This window comes from Hippoglossus hippoglossus, chromosome 17 (assembly GCF_009819705.1).
Source record: "Hippoglossus hippoglossus isolate fHipHip1 chromosome 17, fHipHip1.pri, whole genome shotgun sequence".
NCBI classification, from domain to species: domain Eukaryota; kingdom Metazoa; phylum Chordata; class Actinopteri; order Pleuronectiformes; family Pleuronectidae; genus Hippoglossus; species Hippoglossus hippoglossus.
The window spans coordinates 9,913,477-9,940,276 of record NC_047167.1 but is presented as its reverse complement, the minus strand read 5'-3'; the positions used below and the strand labels follow the sequence as shown (position 1 = coordinate 9,940,276).

Genomic DNA, 26,800 nt, shown 5'->3' with positions numbered 1-26,800 from the left:
CTGCCTGGTAATACAAAACCAGGCATATTCTGATCAATTATTAAATACCACACTGGGGCACGGGCTGTATATGGCATGAGGTAATCCTCGCACAGCCCCGCTCATTGTAATGCTCCTCTATTGTCCAACAAGTGGAAATGTGCTTAAATGCTATGTGATTATTGTTTCTCTCTCGCACATGTTGAAATGCTGACACTTCCTGGACGTGTAACTTAATGTAATTAGTCCGAGTTGATCATAAACTCAGGGTATATCCAGACAAAGCATAATGTTTGGCAGGCCTGTGGATGTGTTTGGGTGACGTCGCAGTAAAAGTGATTTCTGATTATGCAGGGTGGTTATGGCAACATTGACAGAGTCGATCTATCGGGTCCACAGTGGATTATGGTGATCGACCATGTGAGGTGGATTTAAACATCTGTCTACATGCACAGTCCCGTTCTTGTTATATCCTAACCCCCTTTAAAAAGAGCGATCGATCCGCTGCAACCTGTGCGCATAGCGGCCAATGGAGCGATATTCAGTCGAAGGCGGTGTTTTGGCTGTACAGTGACGTTTTAAGGCAGGTCCTGGTCAAACCTTCCAATGATACAAGTCGGTCCTATTCTGCTGGGACCGATCGCGATGAGCGGGTGTCGGAGCGCTGCACGGCAAAGGAGCAACCACAGCGAGACGCGGCGATCAGGGGGATGCGGCATCGGTGCGCGGGAGCTGTCCATCAGCACCAGACGCCCGACGAGAAGCAAGCGAGCAGCAAGAAGAGCCGAGACCCAGACGCTCCTGTTTTCAGCCTGCCGCCCCCGCCCTCTTCTCACCACCACCGAGACCGCACTCCGACCACCGCCGCTCAGCGCCAGAGCCTCCAGGAGCTCCCCTGTCTGAGCCAGCCCACCGGGAGACCCGTGCACAGCGGCGACCCTCTACCCCTGGCGCGATACGACACCGCCCAGCGACCTTCACACCGAGCCGCTGAACCCAGCACCGGGCAGCCGGCGCACCTGCAGCAGGATCCCTGGGCCCCGGCCGGCTCCCAGCAGCAGCAGCAGCAGCCGCCGCCGACGCAGGAGAAGCCGCCTGTTTTTCCGAGCTGCCACTGCAGTTTTTCCGAGCAGGAGGCGAGCCTTTCACAAAACCAGCACCATCCTGTCGATCCTCTCCCACCGCAGCCCTCCCCACCTTTTCCGCCGCCTATACCGCCGCCGCCGACCTCCTCCTCCTCCTCTCTGCTGTTTTCCAGAGAATCTAAAAGGGGGGATCGTCTCCCGAGCAGCGCTAATAATTACTACCAACAGGCAAGCATCGTGGAACGCTGCAGGGGAGGAGGAGGAGCAGGAGGGCACCGAGACCACAGGCAGTTGCAACAGCAGCAGCAGCATCAGCAGCAGCAGCAGCAACAGCAGCAGCAGCAACACAGTAATTTAAGACTCCAACAGAGGGACCCCTCCCCTGAAGGAATCCGTGCAAACTCACAGAAAGGGCGCTCTTTAAATGTATGTGAGTCAACCGAGGCTAACAGGAGAGCATTCGAGTCTCAGGACCTGCAGCAGCAGCAGATCCCACAATTACGAGCGCAGCAACAGCTACTGGTGGGGAGCAGCTTGCCTATCAACTACTGCGCCAGCGGCTCAGGAGAGCTATGTAGGACTCACCAGGCTCCACTGCTGCAGCAGCAACAGCAAGAGCAGCAGCAGCAGCAGCAGCAGCAGCAACAAGGTGCACTGGAGCTCTGTCCCCAGCGTCCGCAGCAGCAGCAGCAGCAGCAGCAGCAGCACTGTGAACAAGACCGCAATAAGTCTGGGAGGATCGGCGAGCAGGCGCAGCCACACAGCCGCGACTCCCGCGTCACCCCCCCGGTAACACAACAGGCGTACGCGGGGAACTCTTCTGCGACCGGGAGCAACAGCAGCAAAGACAGCCCCAACTACGGCTCCAGCTATCACCTGTGGCCGGAGAGCCCGCATAAAGGCGAGGAGAGGATACGCATCGACCTCCATAAGGTAGCCTGGATTTTTGCACATTTCCCCGGTGCCGTGTCTCCGTTAATTACCCCCCCCGGTGATAAAAACAAAGTGGTTTAAACGTTTTCACTCAATGACCACGCCTGTCATACGGTTTTGATAGAACATTAGTCTGTATGTGTGTGTGTGTTCGTGCGCGTGTTTTGTTTGTGTGTAGCCTGCATGTGAAGGCGGGTGTTTGGATCGTCATTGCTTCCCCCCCCCCCCCCCAAAAAAAATACCGCACGGATGTTACTGTAACCCGGCGCGTGACATCGCCTATTCCTCATCCAACCTTCTGTGTGTTTGGTTTGCTCGCACGAGCACGCGCCGTTCCGCGGTCTCGCGCACACACACCTGTTCCATGTTGCAGTGTTGTTGTGGCTTTAGCTCGGTGCAAATATTCAGATGACGCCGCCTGGCAGCTGAATCAGAAAACAAAGCGAGCCCCGGTCTGCACACAGCGGAGGATGCACGGGAGGCGTTTTCCTGTTTTTTTGCTGCTTCCAGACACCGTTTCTGACATAACGGTTGTAGCTTCGCACCATCAGGCCTGTATAGGTCGCCTGTCAGTGTGAGCAGCTGCTGCTCCGCACACTTCCAAACTCACTTTCTGCAGCAGTGTGTTCTACCTGTAGAGCTGTAGCAGTCCAGCGCCATGTCGTTCGAATGGATTCTCGTTGAACTTAAGGCGTTGTGTGGCTATGAAGGCCTTTTTAACACCGGGCTCGAACAGCAAGAGGATAGGCGTGCTGATCGGATCACGGAGTCTACGTGACAAATTGAAAATATCTCGAGGACATCATGTCAAGCAAAGTTTGTAAAATGTTTTTTAATTATCCTTGAAGAAAATGAAATCGTAGGTTAAGTACAAGTGTGGTAACAAGTGGGAAAATGGTTCATTCCACCACTGAAAAAAAGCAAAAATGTCCAAGGACTTGTTTTTTCGGAGTGAACCAAGCTTGTTTGACCTCAAAGTACAAGTAACCTACTTAAAATGAGTGTCAGTGTAAGAATTGACAGAGTGGGACGTCTGTGTTAAAATGAGAAAGGACAAAGACAAAGGAGCAAAATGAAAGTCGTCTACTTTAACTGATTGTGGATACAGACTTCAGTGAGAATGTTAGTGTCCAGGGCAACAAGTTTATTTGGTACGGTTGGGATCTTTATGAGAAAGGTAAACCAGTAAAAAGCTAAATCAAACGACAAGTGTTCAAATGCATCGTCGTTTACTCAAAACCTCATTAGAGGAAATCAACAACCCTTTTCCTCCAAAGAGCCACCTGTCATTTCCCCTCAGAAATCAGATTGTCCAATCATGGCTAATCATTGGACATGTTTTTTTTTTTTTTTTTCCTCCATCTGCATTTACTCGAGGTCAAGTTTTTACAGGAGAGAAAAGAACAGGAGGCATTGATGAGGGTGCAGCATCTAAATAAGTGCACCACCACCACCACCACCACCACACTCCCTCTTTAAAATGCTGCAGCAGGGGCTGAGCTGGCACCAGTAGCAAAAGGTGGCTCATCAAACCACCTTGACATGACTGTTCTGAACTTGACTCAATTTTAGAGCATCAGCAGAACAGCGAAATGACCAAACGACTGAAGAGAAAGTAAACTTTAGTTTTTTTTCTTCTTACAGTTGCTCCATTCTTTTTCAAGCAAAAACAAACCAGACAAATCTAGAATAGTGCAGCCAGTTGATGTTAAGATAACATATTGTTCACGTCTGAAATATCGAGTATTTCACCTCCTCTGAGGTTATATTTTCAACTGCGTTTGGTATTTAGCAGGATTACGATAAACCACCAGACGGATTTCAATGAAATTGGGTTACAGTTTGGGTCACGGAAGAGCCCATAACATTTTTGCTAATTTCCAAATTATGTATATTAATAGAAAAACAATCTGACATATTTAGGGGGTCGATATCTATCAGTGTGTTGGTGCAGCTTGATTGAATTTAAGGGGACTGGGCCTCGGTAGAGGTGTGTGCTCTTTCCAGTAACATCATATACTGAGTCTGCCAGTTCTCACCTTCACTTTGTTTAGCCTAATAAAAAAAACTACACACCATCCAACAACGCACCACTACAAAATGTGAGGTAAGAACGTCCGGATGCAGTGACACTATTATTAATGTATACTATTCAATGAAATAGTCATATTGCTCTAATTATAGAGTAAAACCTCATTACAAAGACTAAAATAGATCAGCAGCTGGGACTTGAACACCCTGTAGGACTGTTACGTCTTTTTAATCCACTCTGTTTGTGATACCGGGAGATTTTTCTTTGTCCTCTCCAAACTGATTTGAAGGCAAAAATTACAATTAAAAGCTGGGAAACAAACTGAGACGTCAACATGCAGCAGTTTACGGTGGAGCTGCTGTACAACATTTACTTATTACGCAAGTATGACATAATCCCATTCCGGTCATGAAAGAGGAAATCAAAAAAATCTTAGAAGTGCTCCCATGACGGACTTTGCTTAAGTATCAAACCTTTTCCACTCGCTCTGATCGGACCGCGCCAAGTATTTTGATATGGCTAGACATGCTTATCCATTCATGGATATTTGTGGGATCGCGGTTACATCTTATTGACTCGCCCTTAATGAGACAGCCCCTACCCCGCTCCCATTTGAAATCCCTTAAACAAAACACTTGTGACAGAACAAGCCTGATAAAGTGTATACGATTACAGTATCCCACAGCACGCCCTGAAACCCAATAGCCAGCCCCACTGAACTGATGGCAGGTAGTACGATATTGTGTCCTGCCTCAATAACATTGTGCTTTGAAAGGTGCATCGCTGCTCCTATTGTGATAGGCTGTGTAAGTACTCTAATGCCTGCCACTTACTGCTATGGTGATATCCCCTGCAGGGACACTGTACTACATAAACATGGGTGGATTTGCTCTTGTTGAACAAGGCAGATTTCTTTTTTTTAAGGATACACCGATGGCGCGTTCAGCAGAAAACTGTGATTAATCACGTAGCGTTTGTCAGATTTGATGTCGTCAAGGGCCTGAGATGAACAGGGCTTCTCTGAAAGTGAAAAAAATACGTGCAAGGTTAAAAAGAGGAGGAAACCAATGTCCCAATAACATCAAGTGGGCTTTCTTTGTGGGGGTCCAAGCTGGATGAATCCATCCTGGTGCACTGTTATTGACTAAATGGACCAATATTTTAGTGCTTCAGCTAAAACCTTCATTACTGAGTATTCTGTTGATTTATAAATACAGGAATGCATCATGCAACGTCTCTCTTCAATGAATTCCTTTTTAATATTGTAGTGCTAGTTGTGTCAATGGGCCATTTTCCGATGGTTAATTTAGTTTGAAACCTCTAGTTATTAAATTTGCTATTTCAAATATTAAATCTCCCACCATGTGAAAAGATTTAATTGGAGAATGTTTGGCATTTTTGTTTATAAATTATGACAAAAGAAATTATTTATCAGTGATCAGAAGTGTTGACGATAAAAGTCTTCAATCAATGGAATAAATGATGAAAAGACTATTTTTTTTTTTAAAAGGACAACTTAGCAGGCACAACACAATAGCACAGAAGCTCTCAGGTTGTTACTCAGCTTTGTATCCAACAATTACTTCCATTTTCGATTCATTTTATCAGAATGTTTGAGAAATCATTGAATCAAAATGTGAGCAAACAGTGACTGTTGTCTTTCACAATTTCCCTTTGCCTAAACTGATGTTTTTTAAAAAGCTCGTTTTGTCCAATTAACACTCCGACCCTTCCACTCAAATAATCACTTTACTTTCATAAATCAAAAGAAAAACTGTCTGGAATTGGAAAATGTTTGATATTTCTCCTTGAAAAATGACTTAAATGATCAGTTGATTTCTGATGCTGTTATTTATTATAAATACAAGAACTCTTTGTGCTTTTATATTCAATATTTACTAGTTAGCAGATAAATACAAGTCTGTTATTATGTAAACCAAACAGAAGAAATCAGAACTACGGTTAAAATTAAGAAGAACAAAAAGGAAAAGTCCCGATCTAGTGCCATCGCTTTTTTTCTGCTGTCCCATCACTGAGTGTGTGAGTGTGTGTGAGTGTGTGTGAGTGTGTGTGTGTGTGTGTGTGTGTCAGACAGGTGCCAGCCCACCTTTCTGGAGAACATAAGGTTGTATGTGTCATTGCAGAATGGATGGCTTGAAAGGGGAGAATAGCTATTACAGTAAAGCCTTTTGTGCCGCTCCTGCCAAACTGCAGCCCAACACGCGAATAATCACCCTATATGATCTAACAAAGGTCAACACAGAATATATCAAAGTGCCACTTGCAACCAAGTTAGTGTCTCTGTGGCGTTTTTCTGCAGGATTTAGGATGTTTAGTGGTGTGTGTGTGTGTGTGTGTGTGTGTGTGTGTGTGTGTGTGTGTGTGTGTGTGTGTGTGTGTGTGTGTGTGTGTGTGTGTGTGTGTGTGTGTGTGTGTGTGTGTGTAAAAGCTTTGCAAAGTAGAGTGTGAATGATTTTCTTTCCCCAAGAAACATGAACGGCAACACTGACGAGTGTTTCCAGCAAAGAAAAGGCAAAGCAAACACTATTTTAAGAGTTTGGAATATTTGCTGCTTTTCTTTCCAACGTTCAGTTTTTGTTATCACTCAGATCATTTTACTTTAGTCGCGTTGGTCTTGTCTGAATTAAGGAAAAGTACGGAGGGAATTGAGCTGCCGACTCTATTTAAAAAAGTAGTTTGTCTTATCAGTTGTGTGTTTGTGTTGGCTCCGCAGTAACGCTGAGGTAACGCTGGCGCTCGGAACAATTGATGCCGACAGATCTGCTTACGGCCTTATGATTTAGTGGCAGGCTTATGCCAGGAGAAACATTATGTTGATTTAAACTTTCTCTATCGGTCATCTCTCTGCTGTTGTTACAGGGGCCTGCATTTGTTTTGCTCTCATTAGGCGTCCGTGTTTCCACTGCCTTCTGCGTTCGAGGCGGCGAGGGCAGCCAACACCTTGAATATAAACACACCCCGCTGAACAATTAAATGTCAGACAAGGGGCAGATCCCAGCTCGCAACCCCTGTTGGAGATGGAGGAGTGGCACTGCTGTAGATCTCTGATAGCGCTCACAATTGCGTGAAGAGGGGGGTAGGTGTGAGCTGTGGGAGCCTCTTAGTTTCGGCTGCAGCTGGCAACACACAGGCAGTAAGTATGAACATGAAGCTCTTTTAATAATTGATTGCTGTTTTCCCTATTTTTTTGTGTGCTGTGTTTAAGTGCAAGGCTGCGCTCCGGCTCTGAAATAGATTTGTGTTACCATGTGTTGCTATGGAGAGATCAGCCTGGTATTGTGTAGCCGTCTCTCTCTCTGGGGTATTGGGTTTGGTCAAAGGAATCATCTGCAGAACAAGATTATCTTTTGGATTTACGATTCATTTCACACTCGCGTCCGACGCACACTCATGTACAGTACGGGCTTGCACACATGTCCACATAACGCACACACACACACACACACACGCGCACACAAAGAGAGTAGGGCAGCCCACACAAACACTGATGTTACTGTTACCGGTGTTCAAATACTGCTCCACTTAATACAGTTCATTCGCTTTGCGTTTCATTTGAGTGAGCCAGCACAAGGAGAGGTGTATTGAATTACTTGCAGTCCAGTTGAATACAAAGAGTGGAAAGAAAGAGTGTTGGGGGTGGGTAGGTGGTGGTGGTGGGGGGGTGGGGGGGTGGGGGGGGGTTTCCCCTCAGTCGCCGTGAGCTGCCTCGTTGCTTACTTACTCCAATGGTAGAGTCACAGCGTGGCAGATGTTTTCGCTCTGCCAGCGGTCAATGCAATTTGTAGCTCGACTGTTCGATCTCTCATGATGTTTCCCCTTTTCTAATGTGTGTAGTAACTTACGATGTTTTTTTAAACTCGGTAGGCTATAGTGTGCCAAGTCCCCACCGTGCTTGCTTTAATAAATGACCACAGTTCATTTATATGGTAATTCCTGTGAGACTCTAGCCAAGGGATGCCAGGCATATAATGTATCACTGCTATGCATATGCTTTATGGCTAATTAGGTTATTGATCTGAGGCTGTTTCTGCGTTAGGGCATGATCACAACACTAAAGAGTATGAGTAATGCAGCTGTAAGCAGATATTTGTCATTCATTACAAGAGCGGGGCCGATTCAGATCTACACTGATGGCTGCGTAGTGGATGTGTGTGCAGGCGTGCGTCCGTCTGCACGATCTTGTAACTGCCGTGGATGTGTGAGCTCATTGAGTTGGTTAAACACAGCGTCGGGTGGGAGAGCAGAGTACATTAATGATACGGGAGAGATGTGTGATTTCATCATACTTCGCTCACACAATCAACCAACGCGTCGCTCGCGGCCTGCCCTTGAAGATGTACGTTTGGAAAGCATCTCCATGCCACTGTGAAATTCCATAGGGAGAGTGTTTGCTTGGTGAGGCTGTGTGTGTGTGTGTGTGTGTGTGTGTGTGTGTGTGTGTGTGCGCTAGTCATGCATGTGAATACATGTGTGTATATTCACGATGTGTCCCCCCCCTGCTCGGCCTGCGTGCTCCTTCCCTGGATATGCGTCCCCCCCTTTTTTTTTCTTGTCAGGTCTTTATGCCTTCAGGTCAGAGTTTAACTGCTGATCCCCTGAGCTGCCGTACTACTTAATTTACAGCACATGATACACAACCGTTCCCCTGTAAAACTCAATCACAGCCTCCTCTGTCCACTGATAAATATTCAGTGAAGAACAAAAAAGCCTTCGCTGATCCGCATCTATCCTGCTTTTCGCCGTTTATATAAAATGTGAGTTCTATTTGTTAACCGTATTTAAACAAACAAATATATTTAATAATATGGAAATGAAAATAATGAACCAAACCTTGAATCAGCAGTGCTTTGTTTATGTATGTATGTTGTATGTGAGTCTAAATGCCACCAAGAGGACCCTTTGTCATGGCCCCTTTGCCTTTTTACACTGAATTAAATAAGCCGACATTATATTGTCCCCATGTGTGATTTCAAATAGCATGTTGCTGTTTTGAAATCAGACTTCAATTCAGGTGCAGCATCCTTCGGAGGATGCGCCGCGACTAGACTGTCCCATTTCGAAGGCTCAGACAAATGTGGCGGACACATGCCTCTTCCCGTCCCCGAGAAACAAAGGCTCAAACGGGTTGATACGCCTCAGGCCAACCTATCCCAGCATTCATTGCGCTTCTGTCCTGAACCAGTTTTCAAAGAGAAAGTGGCGCCGGCAAGCGATGAGACGTCCGATGCTAAAAGGTTCGGCTTCAACTCAGCTGAATGATACACAAGTTAAATAATCAAGGGGCATTGAGTTAAACTTTCTCACTGTGTTCAACTGCAGCTCTGTTGCTAGGCGACGGCCGTCAGGGCGGGACAAGCTGGTGACACTGATCACAGGAATCCTCTGCAGACCGTCTCATTTCGGTTCGGCCTTCACGGTCCTAGAAGACGGCCCCCCTCCGTGGACCGTGAACTGGGACACGGCGTGATGTGTGACATCATGAGCGCTTTGTCGTGCCGTGCTCTCCCTTTCACACACACACAGATCTAGCTCTCTGCTGCTCCCCTCCAATGTTACCACTGCTCACACCTTTTGTACAGATCGACGTGGCAGAATAAAGCTGTCACGTTCCTGCCTCGAACAGTCTGTATTAAACTGGGCTCTGCTGCAGGGATGTGGGAGTCCTCTGCTATCCCCGTCCATAGTGGCTCTTCTCCAACACACAAGCTTTCCACATTGAAACAGAAGATGCGCTGAATGAAGCTGCTTTCCTTCAGCTTTGTCAGCCCCCCCCCCCCCTTCTTCTTTCTCTGCTTTGTTACCTCAAGTCACCTAGCAGGAGAATATGAAACAGCCTTCACCACAGCACCGGGCCTGCTGAAGTTGACTGCAGGCGATGTACGCTGCAGAAAAACATCTGTTCCATGGGGCATTATTCCGGCGTGCGCGTGTTTTGCATGTGTGTGTTTCCGCACATTTGCATGTTCATTTGTACCTGTGTTATTGTGTAAAGGGATACGGAGTGAGCGAGCGAGTGGGCGGATCGCTTTTAGCATATCATTATCATGTGGACATCGCGGTCTTCTGATGGTAGAGGCCCCATTAACTCTATTGCAGCTTCTCGTCATGTGGAAGACCCTGTCGCTGGAGCTGTCGTCTTCTCCTGTTTGAGCCACGGCATCTGGGCTCCGTGCTTAATTATGCATCTGCAGTCGTGTTTACAAAGAGAGCGACCGCACCGTGTGTGTTGGTTGTTGTGCGTGTGTTTCCCGGATCTGTACTGTTTGGTGCGTGAATGGATAAAAGCATCAGTTTTGTAACAATAAATGAATGCTATTTTTATTCATCGGATTTGGTTTGTGAGCGTTCACACAATGCTGACATGCTGACATTAGGAAAATGTAACGCCTGTTTTCCTCCCTCTCTCCACCTCCCTGTGTTTCTCTCTGGTTTATGTTAGTGGTTTCTATGGTGTTTGGCTCTCTGCGTGTTGTTGTTCCTATACAGCTCCGCCAGCTTCCATTATCGGCCTCCCTCTGACTGTTAACCCCTTAATGGTCCGGTGGCCTGCGCACTTCCCCTTTTGTCACTGCCATTTTCTCTTTAACCCTTTCACGAACAAAGCTGCCTCCCATCTCTCTCCTCTCCCTTTCTTTGCGAGTCCATTTTCGATCGCTCGTTTCCGCTCCCCAGTCACCTCTTCTTCTTCTTTGTCAGATGGGGAAAAAGGCTTTTTTAAAAAGCTGAATCAATTTACATTAAAGGGCCCAAGGGGCATTAGAAAACTGCAGCACTTAATTTCATGACCAAAAAAAAAAAAAAAAAAAGAGTCAGGGAGGGAAACTGTAGCTGGAGGCTGTTAGCACAATACCCAGAACTTTTATCATGTGAGACGTAAGAGACGAGCATGAAAGACTGAGTGTAGTACAGTGTGCTGACTGCCTGTGGTTCACCCACCTGAAAACAAGACGACATGCAATGTGTGTGTACTTGTACTTATATATTTGTGAGGACCATTTTGAGCATAGACCTTACGGAGTGACGATATCTTTGGAAAGTGACAACATTTTGGCCGGTTCTCACTTTTTCAAAGGCTTGTTTGAGGGTTAGGCCTGGTTTTAGGGTTAGAATTAGGTTTAGGGTTAGGCATTTAATTGTGATGGTTAAGGTTAGCGTAAGGGGCTGGCAAATATATTATACCAATGACTGTCCTCACTAAGATAGAAGTACAATAGTGTGTGTGTGTGTGTGTGTGTGTGTGTGTGTGTGTGTGTGTGTGTGTGTGTGTGTGTGTGTGTGTGTGTGTGTGTGTGTGTGTGTGTGTGTGTGTGTGTGTGTGTGTGTGTGTCTTCCCGAGGCCTCTGTGGCTGAATACAAATGTGCTGCTTTTCCAACTGGCCTCTGTTTCACTTCACCAGAGAAAAATTGGGGTTCAGAGCCAGATAAGGATATTCAATTAGCCCGAGTCTATGGGAGACCGCTGCACCAGTCAGAGCGCGCAGCAGCCGGGTGACATATGGTAAGGGCTCTCTGTTAGAGTGGAGCAGCAAAGAAACCTGATATCTTCTCATTTCATCTTGTCACTGTTTCAGTAATCTTCCTGTTGGAATGTCAAACATATACTGTCTGCTTCAGTAGATATCTTTTTTTTTTTTTTTTGTTCTCATTGTGAAGGTCTCGTCTTAGAATACGAAAATGGAAGCTAACTCGAATACGGGGAGTGAGACTGAATACTTTTCAGATTAGCGCAATTTGAGACATTATCATACGTTATTGGTGTTTTTATTTTCCACACAAAACTGAACGCGAGTGCAAAGAAACCTATTGATGTCATTCATTTGTATTTAAAGTTGATATATATCCGCTGTAAGACATTGCTCCAAAAAGGAAACTCCCCTGATTCCCCATCACTTTCCCTTTTTACTCTCCCTCCTGTCCTCCAGCGTCTCCCGTTGGCCCGTGTCCTCCTCTCGTCATAAATCTAAAGGGCGACGTCTCCAGGCAACTCTCCAGTCAATCTTTACTGAGTTTGTTGCGCTATCGATCTATCCCGTGCTATAGGTTGTCCTGGCTTCTCGCACCGCTATTGATGGTTTTACCTTGGGGGGGAGGGGGGCTCTAAACTGCCTCAGCCTAAATTTATGGCGGGGCTCGTTTTCAAATGACTTACAATCACCTCACAATGAAAATAGAGGTTGTCAGGTGGTGGCATTTATTCATCGATGCTGTAGCTGGTCCTCGCAGCTGTGAGTGCAGTTTGATGGGGGGGGGGGTAAAGATTGTGGGATTGAGTTGTGGGTTATGGAGCACTTAAGGGCGATAATCTCTGTGAGGAATATGTGGCCACTCAGGTCCTGTTGGGAAGTCAAATAGCCGCCAGGGGAACAGTCACCTAATCAAGATGGTTTAGTCTTCAGGGTCCACATAGACTGAGCTGTATTTCAAGCTCCCTCAGTTTGGTGTGTTTCAGTGTGTTTGTGTGTGTGTGTGTGTGTGTGTGTGTGTGTGCACGTTGTATCCCTGGCCACATGCATTACTGGGAAATCTGATTAATTGGAAAAAGGGACAGAAGTATGAGGCCTTTTAGGTCCTAATTCGCACTTGTTCTCTCACAGGATCGTAACGTTACATAATGTTACGCTGTGCTCTCCTACACACACACTTTACCCTCTTACATCTCCAACACATAACTACACTCATCTTAGACTCTTCCGTATAAATATACATACGAGAGGATAACTGTACATGTGAATTATAATGGATGCATGTACCTGACATTACTCTACAGTGAAGTGGCTGCAGTCTACCATAGGTGCATGAGAGCGAAGTTTTCCGGCCTCAACCTCCTCTCATACGTCTGCTTGTGTGTGGGAATGTGTCAAGGACAGGGTCTGCCCTGTGGTGAGGGGGTTATCAGCACAGATCAGGCATAAATCAAGCAATCAGCCATAATGGGAGACTATGAAGGTGAAAGGGGCAATACTGTTGATTAGTTAAAATAAAAAGGGTAGTTTAGAGTTCCATTTCCATACACAATGTCAAACCTCAAGGAACAGCTTTTATGGTGGAATTAACACATCAATATCAACACAGACAATACAAGGATCTGAGATTATACTGTGCCACCAAGAGTCTGACCTGGAGGGTCTTTTTAAATTCCCCTGACAACTAAAGTAAACAGGTTAATATTGTTTAAGTTCTGGGCTCTTTCAGTCTAAACAGCAAAAGCACTTTCACTTTACCTTTGGAGGAATTTTTAACATTTTCTAATCATATATGTAAAAAGATATTAAGTATCAAGCAAGAAACAAAAATCTATAATTTAAACGTGACTCTTCATGGTCATTGAAACTAAACTAAAACTGTAAAACGCTTGCCATGATTAAAAAATGCCATGATTTAACCAAAAGGCGGGCTGATTATAATCTATCATGTAACCGTTGGTCAAAAAACTGGTCTAATCCAAAAGAAATTTATTGAATTCATGAAAATATAATTGAATTTATAATTTAGTGGTCATTTCTTTGTTCATTACTTTCTTTTTTTGTGTGTATGTCAACACGCTCTCACACCGAAGACGCTCTCCTCAGTTGACTGTACTGCCTCTGCTGCACTTATGTCATTTATGAGAGGTTGTTGTAGTGAGTGCAAACGAACTTAGAGAGATGTGAGTGGCGTCTCTACTGGACATTTTACAAGTCATACGTCTTTGTCTGGGTAACCATCTTTCCACATTTTTATAATGCTGTTGCTGCATTACAAAGAATAGCAATAATTATTTGTTATTTAGTTATTTATTCATGGAACAAGATTATTAAAGTTTAAATCAGCTTTTAGAAATGTGCGTTTGCTTTTCACTGACGCAGATTTTCAGATAACAGTCACTTGAATGTGTGATGATGCTTAGACATGTTCTGGAAATACAAGGAGCATCTTTTTCTGTGGTTTCTAAGTGGACGTGTGTTGGTTATGGACATAAGAGACACTGGTATCAATGGGAAGTCTAAATATGTTTATCATATCTGTCTGTTCAAATTTGAGTGAGTCAGAGGGAGTAAGAAGTTTGTAGGTTTGAAGTCCAACTAAAATCATCAGCCTTAAGTAATAACCAGGACACCTTACTATTATTTATACACACATACTGTTTAGGGGGTTAATCTGATTCACAAATCAAGGTCAAGGTTAAATTTGTTAACTATTCCACCAGAACCCATCCGTTACGGCCCTGATCTACAAATCAAGTTTCTAACAACCCCCTCCGCTAATTTGCTGGAAAATTAAAATTGCTTCTAATGAGGCAGGGGTGTCCCATAGGGAAAGTAACCCCCCTCCCCCTGTTCAGCTCTAACCCCAATCTCCCCAGGACCTAGTTTATAAGACACATGAGCACACACGCAGTAACCTTGTTGGGTCCTAATTAAAACAGCATTGTGTCTCTATTGGACAGAGTGTGCTATTAGTCCTAATAATAACACAGTCCCACGGGCATGTACCTGTGTCCTTTTGCCCCACTGAGGTTTTATCTTGTTTTTGGCTACTTCTCTAATTGAAGAATAATAGAGAGGAAAAATGAGGTAGACCGAGCTTTGCTAGAAGCCAATAATCGTCTCCTCCATCACTTTTAACTGCAGCTGTGTGACGAGTGTATGTTTAGGCACAAAAGTTCCTACGTTAATATACATTTTTTTTGCTTTGATAGTAATCAGCAGCTGTTATATGTGGTCACAACCCTCTTTTCCTCTGGTCTAGTTCTTAGCCTCAGTAAAGGCTGTAGCTTCCCTGAGGCGACTGTCAGTGCTGAACTTAATTTTTCAAATGTTGCCACAGTTTGTTGTTGTCTTTCATTCTCCTGCTGAGTTGCTGGGTTGGGTCTCCACTCGGGGTGGGTACAGTTCACATTTGGACCAATAGGGTGCAGGTACCTGGAAGACCGGCAGCCAACCGTACCTTTTTATAAGTAGGTGTTTGGCTCTCTGTAGGTGTAACACTGGCAATTTCTGTCATGTTGTTGTTGTCAAGGAATTCTGGCTGCAGTCATTGGTTGAGTGTTGCCAAGCTAATGTCAAGACAGTGGAAAAAAAGCCCAACAACCTAATCAAACTAAGTAATTAATTACCTGAACATTTTTATGAACATAGATCGTCCTCAGTGTGTTTAAGCTGGCTGGTGGTGAGGGTCTTAAAAGTCTTACCAGCAATGTTATGAAATATGCATCTTCTGTCACAGATGTTTCAGTTATTTCAGATTTCAACCCACACAAAGTCCTCACAGAACAGTTTTAGACCACAGCAGGAAAGGACGTCATCAGTTCAAAGCACTGGACTGGGACAGAAGAGGTCCCGATTTTGTGTCTCTTTGTGAGTTTAAGTTACCGAGACACGTGGTGCAGCATCAGGAAACAATTAGTTTCTGGTTGACTATTGAAAAATTCATCATGGTCCATCTTGTGCTTCCAGTCAGCTTTGACATTTTTTCTTAAATGAAACAATGAGCTTTCTGTTACCTTAACCTAAGCTTTGAGTTGTCTTAATATAACATGTTACACTATAAAGAAATATAACTTTAATTATCATTTATCATAAGTAAGGAGCATATTGAAGAAATAAACTGACATGAATATCAGGTATGGACATTTTGAACTGGTAGTGCAGATATAACAGCAGTTTGCAGATTCATTCAGTACACATATCATTAATGTGTTGATGGAAAAATAATATATATTGAGAAAGCAGCAGTGTTTTGGTTATGGTGATGGATTCTAAGATCTGAACTAAGGTTGGGGATCATCTCTGAGAACAAATATGGAAAACTTGGATTGTTCATTTCACCCAGAGCAGCCAGATCAGACAAAAAAAATCATTTATGTCTCTTGAACTCAAGAAAGTCAAATGGAGTAAAATCCTAACCTGCTTAATAGAATGAATGTGGCTCTCCAGTGCTTCCACTGCCTCTGATGACTCTCCAGTGCCTCGTTTGAGGTGAAAGATATCAGTACAGTAAAATATCTTCTTTTAATTAACAATTAGTTTAACCTTTATCCATAACGTTTGCAGCTGTTAAATTCAAAATGCATCCACCCATTACTTCTCAGATGGTGTCATGATAAAACAATCATTCCACCAAAGAGGTCACAGTATGTTTTCATCTGCGTGTGTTAGTTAGTTTGCAGGATTATGCAAAAACCACAAGTCAGATTACCTTGAAACTTGGTGGAGGTTTGTGTTACGGGTCAGGTGAGAACCCGTTAACTTTTGGTGCAGATCTGGATCAGGGGGCGGATCTAGAACCCTTTTTAGTGAGATAGGGTGTCTTTCAACATATTCCTTGATTGCACAGATAATAATTTATGGATCTTGATGAAGAACATCTGACACTTTTAGGGGACTGATATTTATGAGTGTGTGGGTCCAGATCCAAAAAAGTATCTAGTAAATTTAAATGTGGACCATTCTAGTTTTCATCCTGTGGACTTCCGTACAGTGTATCAGGAAATGCATGGGATGCTGAAACCCTTTCTGTGATTTTAAATTTGCTGATATATGACATGAATCCCTCTGGTATTCATTTGTAGACAGTTGTCCAACCAAATTCTTCATTAAATATAGTATATTGTTTATTTCCAGAACACAGAGAGATGTGATGGAGGATTTTCCTGTACATGAATGTGGGTCTGCAGCCTCTGGTTTTCCTCGGTCTTGACCAGCGCTGAGTAATGATCCACATGCTGGTCAGGGAGAGACGGAGGAGCCCTGATGCCCGCTGGCCTGTCAGAGAAACGTGACAGCGTCTAGTGTGCAGGGACAAACCGGAGAATATAGCCTGCAGCTCTCAATCACTCCAGGGGCTGACAGAGACACCCACAGGGAACTGTCCTCCCTCTCTTTCATTTATCTCTTTCAGCCCCTCTATCTTTCATGTTCCCTCCATTTTTAGATTTCTGCCTTATTTTGTCTCGGTTCCCTCTCTTGTGATCCTTCTTCTACGTCGGCCTTCTCGTCCGTATCCGTGCGCTGTTCGCACATTTCGCACACGCACGCGGACCTTCCCAAACAATTCCTCCTTGTGTTTGTTCCGTTGTCTGTGTCAATATCTGACCAAATCCACTGACTGGCTGAGGCTCAACTTGTTCAACTAGCACACATATGCACACATCCTCCCACACACACATACACATACACATACACACACACACACACACACACACACACACACACACACACACACACACACACACACACACACACACACACACACACACAATTAAACAGACTGGCATTCACATGCTCTAACTCCCAAACACAAACACACACACACAGAAGTGACCACATTTGATTTTTAAAAAGCGCAGATCCATTTTTAGGGTGTATGTAAGCCTTGAGGACTGCGGCAGAGTGTGTGCACGACTAAAGAAAGAGGGTTTTCTATTAGATTTGAGCCGGCTGGAGAGAGAGAGAGAGAGAGAGAGAGACAGAAAGAGAAGAGCGACGCAGAGAGTTGCCGTCATTTAAACTGTTCTGCACTGAGGCTTTTCAATTTTATTATGAGGCTCCATTTCATACAACCTGGAAGCCGCGTGCCATTCAGAATGAAATTGAGCCGTTGGTCGACTGAATAGGCCGCCGGCCCCTGTGTCTCCTTGTGAGGGCATCGGGGGACAACAAGGGCAACGCTGGCCTGCCGTGCCCTTCCGCCGCACTGTTTTGTCGGGTTGCAGGGGAAATGCAGAAAGAGACGCTTGGGTAGCTGTCTAAGTGGGCGAGAGCATGGTAAGTGATTGAGTGCTTTGAGATTTTGGAATTGGATGCGAGGACTCCTGCTGCAAACTCTGTGAAAGAGAGGAGATTAACAGGGGAGGAAAAAGTCAGACGTGCATGTTGGTGTTTTGCACGTTGTGTCTGATTTATCTTTCTTCGATACGCTTGCGTTCCCCCTGTTGTTTTGTTTTTCTTTCCACCAAATCCTTCCCGGGTGCCTAGACATGTGTCAGTGTTCACACAAACTGACAGACGGATTGGTTTGTCCATATTCGGGTCAGTCCTGACCTGGTTCACTGACGACTGTTGGCCAGAAACACGTAACTAAAGATGAGGGTGTAACAGCAGCCCTTCTCTCTCTGTGTCCATCAATCCTCGTCATTTACGTTACTGGAGCAACACTTCCCGGGATGTTCTCCTTTTACGTCTCAGGCTCCCACTTTGTCCTGCAAATGTCACAACATGGCGACTTGACTCTGATTTATCGACATGTAATCAGTCATTGGAAACCAAATCAAATTGTTCAGCTTTTAGTTTCAAACATTTGATGGGAAAATTATTTATATTTACTGGTGGAACCAAAAGTTAGATTGCAAATAGGATACAATGCATTTTAATGTTTTTTAAAAATATATATTATTGTTCAGTTCGCAAATCAGGGGTGAAAAGAGTCCACACAGTGTGGCCATTTTCAGACATGAACTCTGTAAAATGTCCACACAACGGGGTCCAGAGTTTGTCCGGAGTTTGTCTTTTACATTTGATAAAAAGCAGCAGGAGATTCTACGAGTCAGGACAAATCAATTCTGCTGTGGAGGTCATGTGTTTTTGTTTACAGCACATTGACACCGACATCAGCCCTTATCGCCAAAACCTTTCAAATCTCGTTTATCTCGTCTTTTCTAAATTGACATCTTCGTTGGTGTCTTCTTTGTGTACGACACCTCTTTTTCATACGGAGATATTTGTATGATTTTTGTTTTCTCAGGTTTGCATCTGTTGCATCTTAGAAATCTCATCAACACACCTACTCGCTCGCGGTCAGTTTTCCGGTCAGTATCCTGCTGTGTTCTCACATGGGCTCACTCTGACATTATCGGGAGTTTTTACTAAGATGCTAGAAGGGTAAAATCTGGAGATTGTTGGTAGCCTCACTCGGAGATTGGTGTTCTTACACACAGCCCCTCCGGATAATATCAGGGGATCACACAGAGTTCAGTGCATGTCTGAAAGCAGCTTCAATGATTTTGTTCGTGCAGTCTGTGGCAGGGAGAATTTATGTTTAACAGAAACCTGTCAGTCATCTAACGTAAAGTCACACCTGCTCAGAGGTCAGAGGTCACTGTGATCTATTGATCCACTAATACAACCAATGATTTCTGGGTGTGTTATGTTTTTTTTTACTTGCTGTCGTCTCTTGACTTGGGAAACTTTACTTAAAAACAGGCCAGACTGTCATAATTGCCAAACAACTTTGCAGCCTGTTGTGAAATGTAAAAAATGTAAGTGTACAATTGCATTAAAAATACATACGCAGTGTGTCAGGTGGTAGAAAAATAACCCCTGTCATCTGAAGGGTTAATGGTTCAGTCCTTGAGCCGGATATTACACCTCAAATTGTTGTGTGTGAGGAAAAGATGCAAGTTTTCGCTCAAATGAATGTTATGTAATATGAGTCAAAGGTTTGTAACTAACCAGTGTTGTGATAAGACAATAGTAGAACAAACAGTAAAAAATACACTCATAAATACACAAAACGATATAAATAACATTTTCTGCAAACCTTTGTTTGAGGTGTTTGTCCTCATATTTTGTAGCCCAGGAGCCACATTTGCATATCAAGCATCTCAGAACCTCTCTGAAAGTTTGACTGGGACTAAAAATACTACAGAGTTATTTACTTCCTACAGCGACGCAGGAAATTCTCTTTTCAGAGTGAATGACATGATGTTGTGACACTGAATACCAAAGGAATAATGACATTTTGCAGTCGCTTAGTTATCACTTGGATTCGACACATTTTGAAACATCTGACAGGCTGACGTACTGTTAGTCGTGATGCAGGAATGAAAAGCAAGCTCTTTATGCATCGGTGAAAAGGCTACTGAATTTGTTTCAGTACCTATAAAAGAAGTCCACTGAAATTAGTTTTAATTTCTTATACCAGGTGAGACTTATCTTGCTTAGCCAGTATTCGGCTATAGTAAAAACATATTTTTTTCTGCATGATTTTGCTGATGTTAGGACGTCTGTCATAGCCTCTGCACATCTGTGATCCGTGCTTATTTATAGTTTAGATATCGAGTTGTCAATATGTGTGTGCCGTTCTTGATGCTGACACAATCTAATATATCTGTGTGGAAACTTGTAATTTTCTGTGATAATGAAAAGATTCAATTATTTACTGACCGAGCCTTGTTACAGCTCACGTTGCTCCAGTAAATTCTAATTTATTCAGCATATCTTTGGAACTGAAATCAAATTAGCAATATCTGGCTCTCCGTGCATTTTGAGCCACTATCGACGTATCAGTATCTTTTCCGACAGTATTTCCTGTCATTCAAATCGAAAGTTCACTCGCTGCACAGTCTTCAAAAGTGTAGAGGGGTCCTAATGGCACAGATTAAAAAGCAATTTAATACAGAAAAGGGGATTAGAAACACTATGGGCTGCACTAATCCTTAACCTTTAGTCCTGTTCTCATGGAGCCACAATATGTGCGAGACGATAGTATCACAGGACCGGAGTTAGTAAATTTCCATTAGGGCCGCCCTTCTTTATTCCCACCAGCACATTTAAAGGCATTAGGCATGCTTTGTCAAGGCTAATAAAAAGGGCCAGCAGTGCTATCACACACCCCCGACTTGTTTCGGGAAAAGCACTGTTCCATGTGAAGTTTTCATAAGCCATTATGATAATCTGCTGGAGTCTCTGAAGGACAGGGGATAGACAGGCAGATAGATGCTGCTGGGGGACTGCTCTACAGCCTCTGCATGGACGGAACATTTTCTGTGTAACCGCGACAAAAACTCCTCACTCTCTGCCAAGAAGAGCAGAAACGATAAAAGGCTTGAATGATCTGAGAGCATGGTCTATAGCTCGAGACGCATGTCCATTCAGGGTGTGTCCAAATCCACTTTTGCTTGTTTAACGGCAGTAGGAAAGGTCACTGCGCCAGGGCCCATGGTTCAAAAGGGATCCACTCAGTCTCTTCATTTATCATGGGTGTGTTTTGGGGCGTAACACAGTAAACAAGTCGAGACTGCTGTGCTCCTATCTCTTTAAAAGCCATGGGGATTTCCACTATGGTGATGGATTCTCCAGGTAGTAGAGAGAATGCAGAAGAAAGGAGCAGATCATCCGTGTGTAACAAGTTTACCAATGAATCTAGGTGCAGGTTAGTATCTTGATAATAATATCCATAAAATAACAGTACAATACAGCAATGCACCAACCTGACCACACCTCATTTGAAGACCCATGGTTCATTTGCTATTTCTACTCTGGATGGTAAAATAACAATACCACAGTATCCTCTGAATCCATGTACAAGGGATTTAAGTATTTGTGTTCCTCAACTTGCCCCCAAGTTGCCCTTTACCTCAACACACTACATTTACAGTACTCGGTTTCCTTTGAGTTCCAAAAGAAAATGTTTTCTTAGTTTCCTCTTAAAGGGGTTGGATTCTAAACATTTGGTCCCTGTGGCACGCCTGATTTGAGAAGTTCCGCATTCTCTTCGTCACTGCTCCCTTTTGGGAAGCCCTCTGCTCATCTCTGCGACGGAAAAGTGTTTCTCCGACAGGGAAACAGGGTCAGGCCGACCATTAATCATTCATATCTAAATTTGTGCAGCGCAAAGATTCAATTTTCTGCACTTTGTAGGGTCTTCTATTGGTTATATGGTTTTATTTATACATCAAAGCCCATACATTATTTATTTGTTTTCGAACCATCTACATTTGATGCCATTTTCTTGGGAGGAAAACCTCATGAACCATACTGTCCAATAAAGGAAAAAAACACAAGGGGAGCTCCCCACTGTTGTTGTGTAACTGCAAAACTGTGACTATTTCAACATTCACCAACACAGACATAAAAACGATTCATGAGCGACCAACTCTCTGTTACCAGCGCTCAGTAGACCTCGGTTATTTGGGAGTTTGAAACGAGAACTGTTGATATTTTGGGTTGCATGTTGGCCACGTGTCCTGCTGAGAACTAAATCTGTCTGCTTTTATAACCAAAATTGTTTTTGCTAGATCCTTGCCTCTCTTTGGCCTCTCCAGAGCCACAGAGATATCACTCCCACATCAATGCTCTATTTAAAGTCCATCAGTGTGCTGGGCTCTTCAACTAACTGAGGTTCTACTCCCTATTTGTTGTGATAGTATTGTACTCATCACGCTCCTCTCTGTTCACAGGCCACTACTGAGCAGAAGAAGCTGAGCCATGCTGGATCCAAGCCCTCCCTCTCTGAGAGCAGTGGCCGACTCCCTCAGATAGCCATGAACACCTGCAAGTACAATGGCGGGGTGGTGAGACCACTAGTTGGCAGCCTGGCGTCATCGTCGCGCCGCAATCTCGCGGAGCTCGACTCGGAGACGCAGCCCTTGCAGACGCTGCACAGCTCTGGCCTGGAGGTGGTGGTGTCCAAGGGCAACGGCGGCGAAGACCCCAGCAAGGCGTCCAACGAGAGCTTGGTCAGGGAGGGCAGCGTGCGTGTCGGTGGCAGGGCGCCGCAAAAGAAGAATAGGGACATTGGCTACAGGCTTGGCCACAGGAGGGCGCTGTTTGAGAAGCGAAAGCGGCTCAGCGACTACGCGCTCATCTTCGGGATGTTTGGGATTGTTGTCATGGTGACAGAAACGGAACTGTCATGGGGGGTTTACACTAAGGTAGGTTGTGCATGTGCGTGATGAATGAGTGGGAGCTCTGTGTACTGTCACTGCTATTGTTAACGTTTGAGTTGTGTGGGGTTGGCAGCTGTCAGATTTATGAAGAGCGATTATTAGACTCTGACGTACATTATCTAACAAAGTGTTGGGAATAATGCACAAATATAATATGTGTCATGTGATCGGCATAATGACTAAAAGTCTGCAAATTGGATTCCATATCTTTTTTAATTTGTCTTTAAATCCGGTTCGGTTACTAGTTGAAAATGTTCAGCCTCATCTCGCACCATTCTGGTTGTATCTTTATCTAAATCTATGGGTATGTGAAGAGAAATAAACAAGTAGAGTTCAAGGGAAACATCAATAGAACAAAAGATGAGAATGAAGTTCCAGATGATTTAAATTTCTTTTACTTTGAGTGGATCAGGGTAGAGACTACGCAGCAAGCTATAAGAACAAGTAGGACCCTTGAGTAAGGACACCAGCAGGCGGTTTACACTTAAAGTCACGGTGACCAGGTCACCACCTGTTGACCTGTTATTGTCCTTGTGTGTCAGCCACTCAGGTCCCTGCTGTGTCAGGGTATTTGGTGGAGGAATATTGAGCTCTCAGAGCCGCCTCTACCCCAGTATTTACTGGGCTGTTTGGATTGGAGCTGACACTGCATTACACTGCAGTTTGTGACAGGTCACAGAAGCTGCATCTGCTTATGAGTAAGAACTGAACGGGGCTGCAGGTGGTTGTGGTGGCTTTAAAAGCTTGAGCCTACTAATTGTGTTTGATGACTTGAAACGTTACAAGAAGAACATCACAGACACCTGACGTGTCATGGCATTATAACATTGGTATACAGCTAAGACAATAGCAAAAAATTACTTGTTTTACATACAGGATTCATTTTAATGTGGGTTGATGTTCGTGGGAATTGGCTGTTAGTTGAATATTAACTCTTGTTTTTGTTCTGTTTTCGTCATCACCAATTTTGGGGGATTAGGCTCCAATTAGTTCTTTAGCTTGTTATTTTCTTTGTGATGTTCACAAGCCTGTTGGTAGCTTTTTTCATTTCACTGGCCGGATGCTAAATGTGTCTACGCTGGCCATTTACTAACATTGATGTTTTAACTATCAGCTAACTAATGGTTAACTATTAGTAAACTAACTTTGGTCCAAGCTTGTAGCTATTCCCACAAATGTTGGTGCTCAATAGAAAGTGTACAAAGGGATTTATCAGAGCTTTTATAATTGATTACAGCAGCTTGTTGTTTCTGGAAAAAAGCGGAAAGCCCAAATCAAACATAAAAACAAAACAGTGCACTGAAAGGAGCTAAAGCACATCAGTGGTTGAAACGATAGATCAGAGTATTCCCTTCTACAAGGGCCGGCTTTAACTTTCCACTAATGTTCCAGCTTTAACATTATTTTTATTAGCTTTTTGTCTTACACAAAACAAAATATTAATTTTCAGCCTTTGGCTACGATTGGTTTCCATTTATTTCACCGTTGTGTGGAAACTGATGTAGAGTCTTGTAACGTAACCTGTGATATCAGGCCTAGTCTTCTAACAGTAAGACAACTACAAACTACCACTCCATAGAACACATCTAACTACAACCGGACAGACAAGTTTTCAATTATGGTGCTTTTAAGAATGCTTTGACATGAGTTTGAGAGTCGCTCGACAAAAAGCTTTAAATTTATTATCTATACTGTCAGCAATGTTGTCTGTCAGCTCTCAGATGTTGGGAGCAAATGAAAGCTGTGGTGCGCTGTAGAAATATGTCAGGATTGATATGTATATGTGAATTGTAAGTTAGGACTAAAACATACAAACCACTGCTATAGGTTCCACTCACAAGGGATAGGAGTGGATTTCCCCCCCACTTGTGTCTAACAGTTGTATTTGAATTTGTAAATGTATATTTGATTACAAGTGTGTGTGTGTGTGTGTGTGTGTGTCTGTGTGTGTGTGTTACGCGCAATATAGTAAATCAGTGTGGTAATCTATAGGATGATTTATGGGGTTTTAAAAAAGTCAATAGGTTTGTCTGAGTGTTACTGAATGGGGTTCAGTCCATTCATCACGCTGACCTCAGCTGAAATGGAAATGACCTCCCATCTCTGAGTGGCACCGGGATGGGAGGTCACATCCGACAGTTAGCATGTGCTGCGGACGGTCACATCGCGCCGCAGACACTTGAGGCTCTGCCTAGATTTTCTAAGTCCTGAAGGAGGGAGACACTTTAACAGGCGGTGAGCGCTGGGACTGAAAAATCCTTGAACCTCTGGCAGGTGGATTAATTGGTTTACTCAATGTTATTTCACCAGGGACTTCTCAAAACAATTTCAGACATTAGAATGTCTTGCGAACATGTCGCCGACCTAAGGGGCAAAGCAATCTAGTTGATAGCTAAAAATACATTCTGTAATATGGACCATCGAAGGACGGAGTAATGTTGAGCAGCTCTCACTGTCATCACACTGACAATTATGAGTGATATTTCCACTTGTTGCTTTTGTCATTTGTTTGTAGCTGTTATTATAATAACAACCCCATGATCGTTAACCCGCTGCAGAGCGGCGTTTTTACATCATGGTTGTTAAATTGATTTATCAAATGGCATTTTACCAACACAGAGGGAGGGGGGGGGGCCTTAGTAGTACAGGTTCTCATTTCCTTGATCTATGGCCCCAGTGTAAACACACACACACACACACACACACACACACACACACACACACACACACACACTGCATTAGCACCCAGCTGGTCTATTTATCATCAGCCACACTCGCTGTGGTGGCCTCCCTGCTAATGCTAGCCTTGCCTTTTTTGCACCTACCATTAAATGGAAAGTCCCCCAGTTAGCGCCGCACTTTGATTAATTGGTAGTTTGCTTGGTGGGGAACAGTGTCCATGGATAATATGAGGCTACACCTGCAGCTGCATTGTTTAGTAACATCCTGACTGCACCGTGTAAAACCCCATTAACTGGTCTCAAATAGAAGTTTAAAGTAATAAGTAGTGCGTGTGTGTGTGTGTGTGTGTGTGTGTGGTCTGTTGTGTGTATGCACTGTTGCATAACCATGTGAAATGTGTTCTTTGGTGACATTTCTGCTGCTCGTGTTCCTTTCTTAAATCTATACCATATGAAATGTTGAGTTACAGTAAATACCCTCAGATTTCACCTACCTACGTTGCTTAACGACCTGATTTCACCTTGTTGCTAAGCAGTTACCAGAGACCATTGCCATCTACTGATGCTAAATATAGAAAATAGCTGAAATGCACATTGACAATGAATAGAAGGAGATCCTTTGTATTCCCATATTTAAGTATAGATTGTATGTGATGATAAAGTGTGTTCATTGTTGCTGATATTCCTTCCTCTCTTTTTTTCTCTCACTGTAGGAATCTTCATACTCATTTGCACTGAAATGCCTTATCAGCCTTTCCACTGTTATATTGCTTGGTCTTATAATAATGTACCATGCCCGGGAAATCCAGGTGAGTCTGCCGCAGAAAAAAATACTTTATTTTATTTATTTTAGCAACAGCTTTTGGGATAGGGATGCTGATAATGATGGTAGCAATAATCATAATAATGAGGAAGAACTGAGCCAAAGTGAACACAGTTTTGTATTATTTGTATTGTGTGTGACCGTTTGTCCGTCTGTCCCAATTTGTTGTGAACGTGATATCTCAAGACCGCTTTGAGGGAATTTCATCCAATTTGGTGCAACCATTCACTTGGACTCAAAGATGGTCTTGTTTGTGTAACAGCTCAGAAACACCTTGTGGGGGAATGTCTTCAAATTTGGCACAAATGTTCATTTAGACTCACAGATAAAATGATCAGATTTAGGTGAGCAAAGGTCAAAGGTCAATGTCATTGACCTCACACATGTTTTAGGCCTATTGAACATGATATCTCAAGTATTCCTGTAGGTAATTTGTTCAAAAATGACCAGTTGTCCCTTGATTAGATTTCAGTGCTCAAAGGTCAAAGTGAGTCTGAGAAAACATTTATGGATTGAAACTGCACTGGTCGGCAGAGGCTTCCAACTGCACAGCAGTAATTCTGGTTAATGTCATATATGATTTTACACAAAAGGATCTGA

At 43.7% G+C, this 26,800-nt stretch overlaps 1 protein-coding gene across 6 annotated transcripts in view; it reads left to right on the top strand.

Annotated features, from left to right (window-relative positions):
- The first annotated feature begins 543 nt into the window (after positions 1–543).
- Positions 544–26,800, top strand: part of kcnn1a (potassium intermediate/small conductance calcium-activated channel, subfamily N, member 1a) — a 46,921-nt gene continuing 20,664 nt past the window's right edge. For 2 of the 6 annotated variants that reach the window (XM_034612927.1, XM_034612924.1), the window contains exons 1-3: positions 579–1,997; positions 22,208–22,681; positions 26,091–26,186. In XM_034612927.1, coding sequence (XP_034468818.1) covers positions 690–1,997; positions 22,208–22,681; positions 26,091–26,186 — 1,878 coding nt within the window. In that variant the 5' untranslated portion in view covers positions 579–689. Of the gene's footprint in view, positions 1,998–22,207; positions 22,682–26,090; positions 26,187–26,800 lie in introns of all 6 variants that reach the window. The other 4 variants (XM_034612928.1, XR_004616690.1, XM_034612926.1 and 1 more) reach the window with 4 other exon arrangements.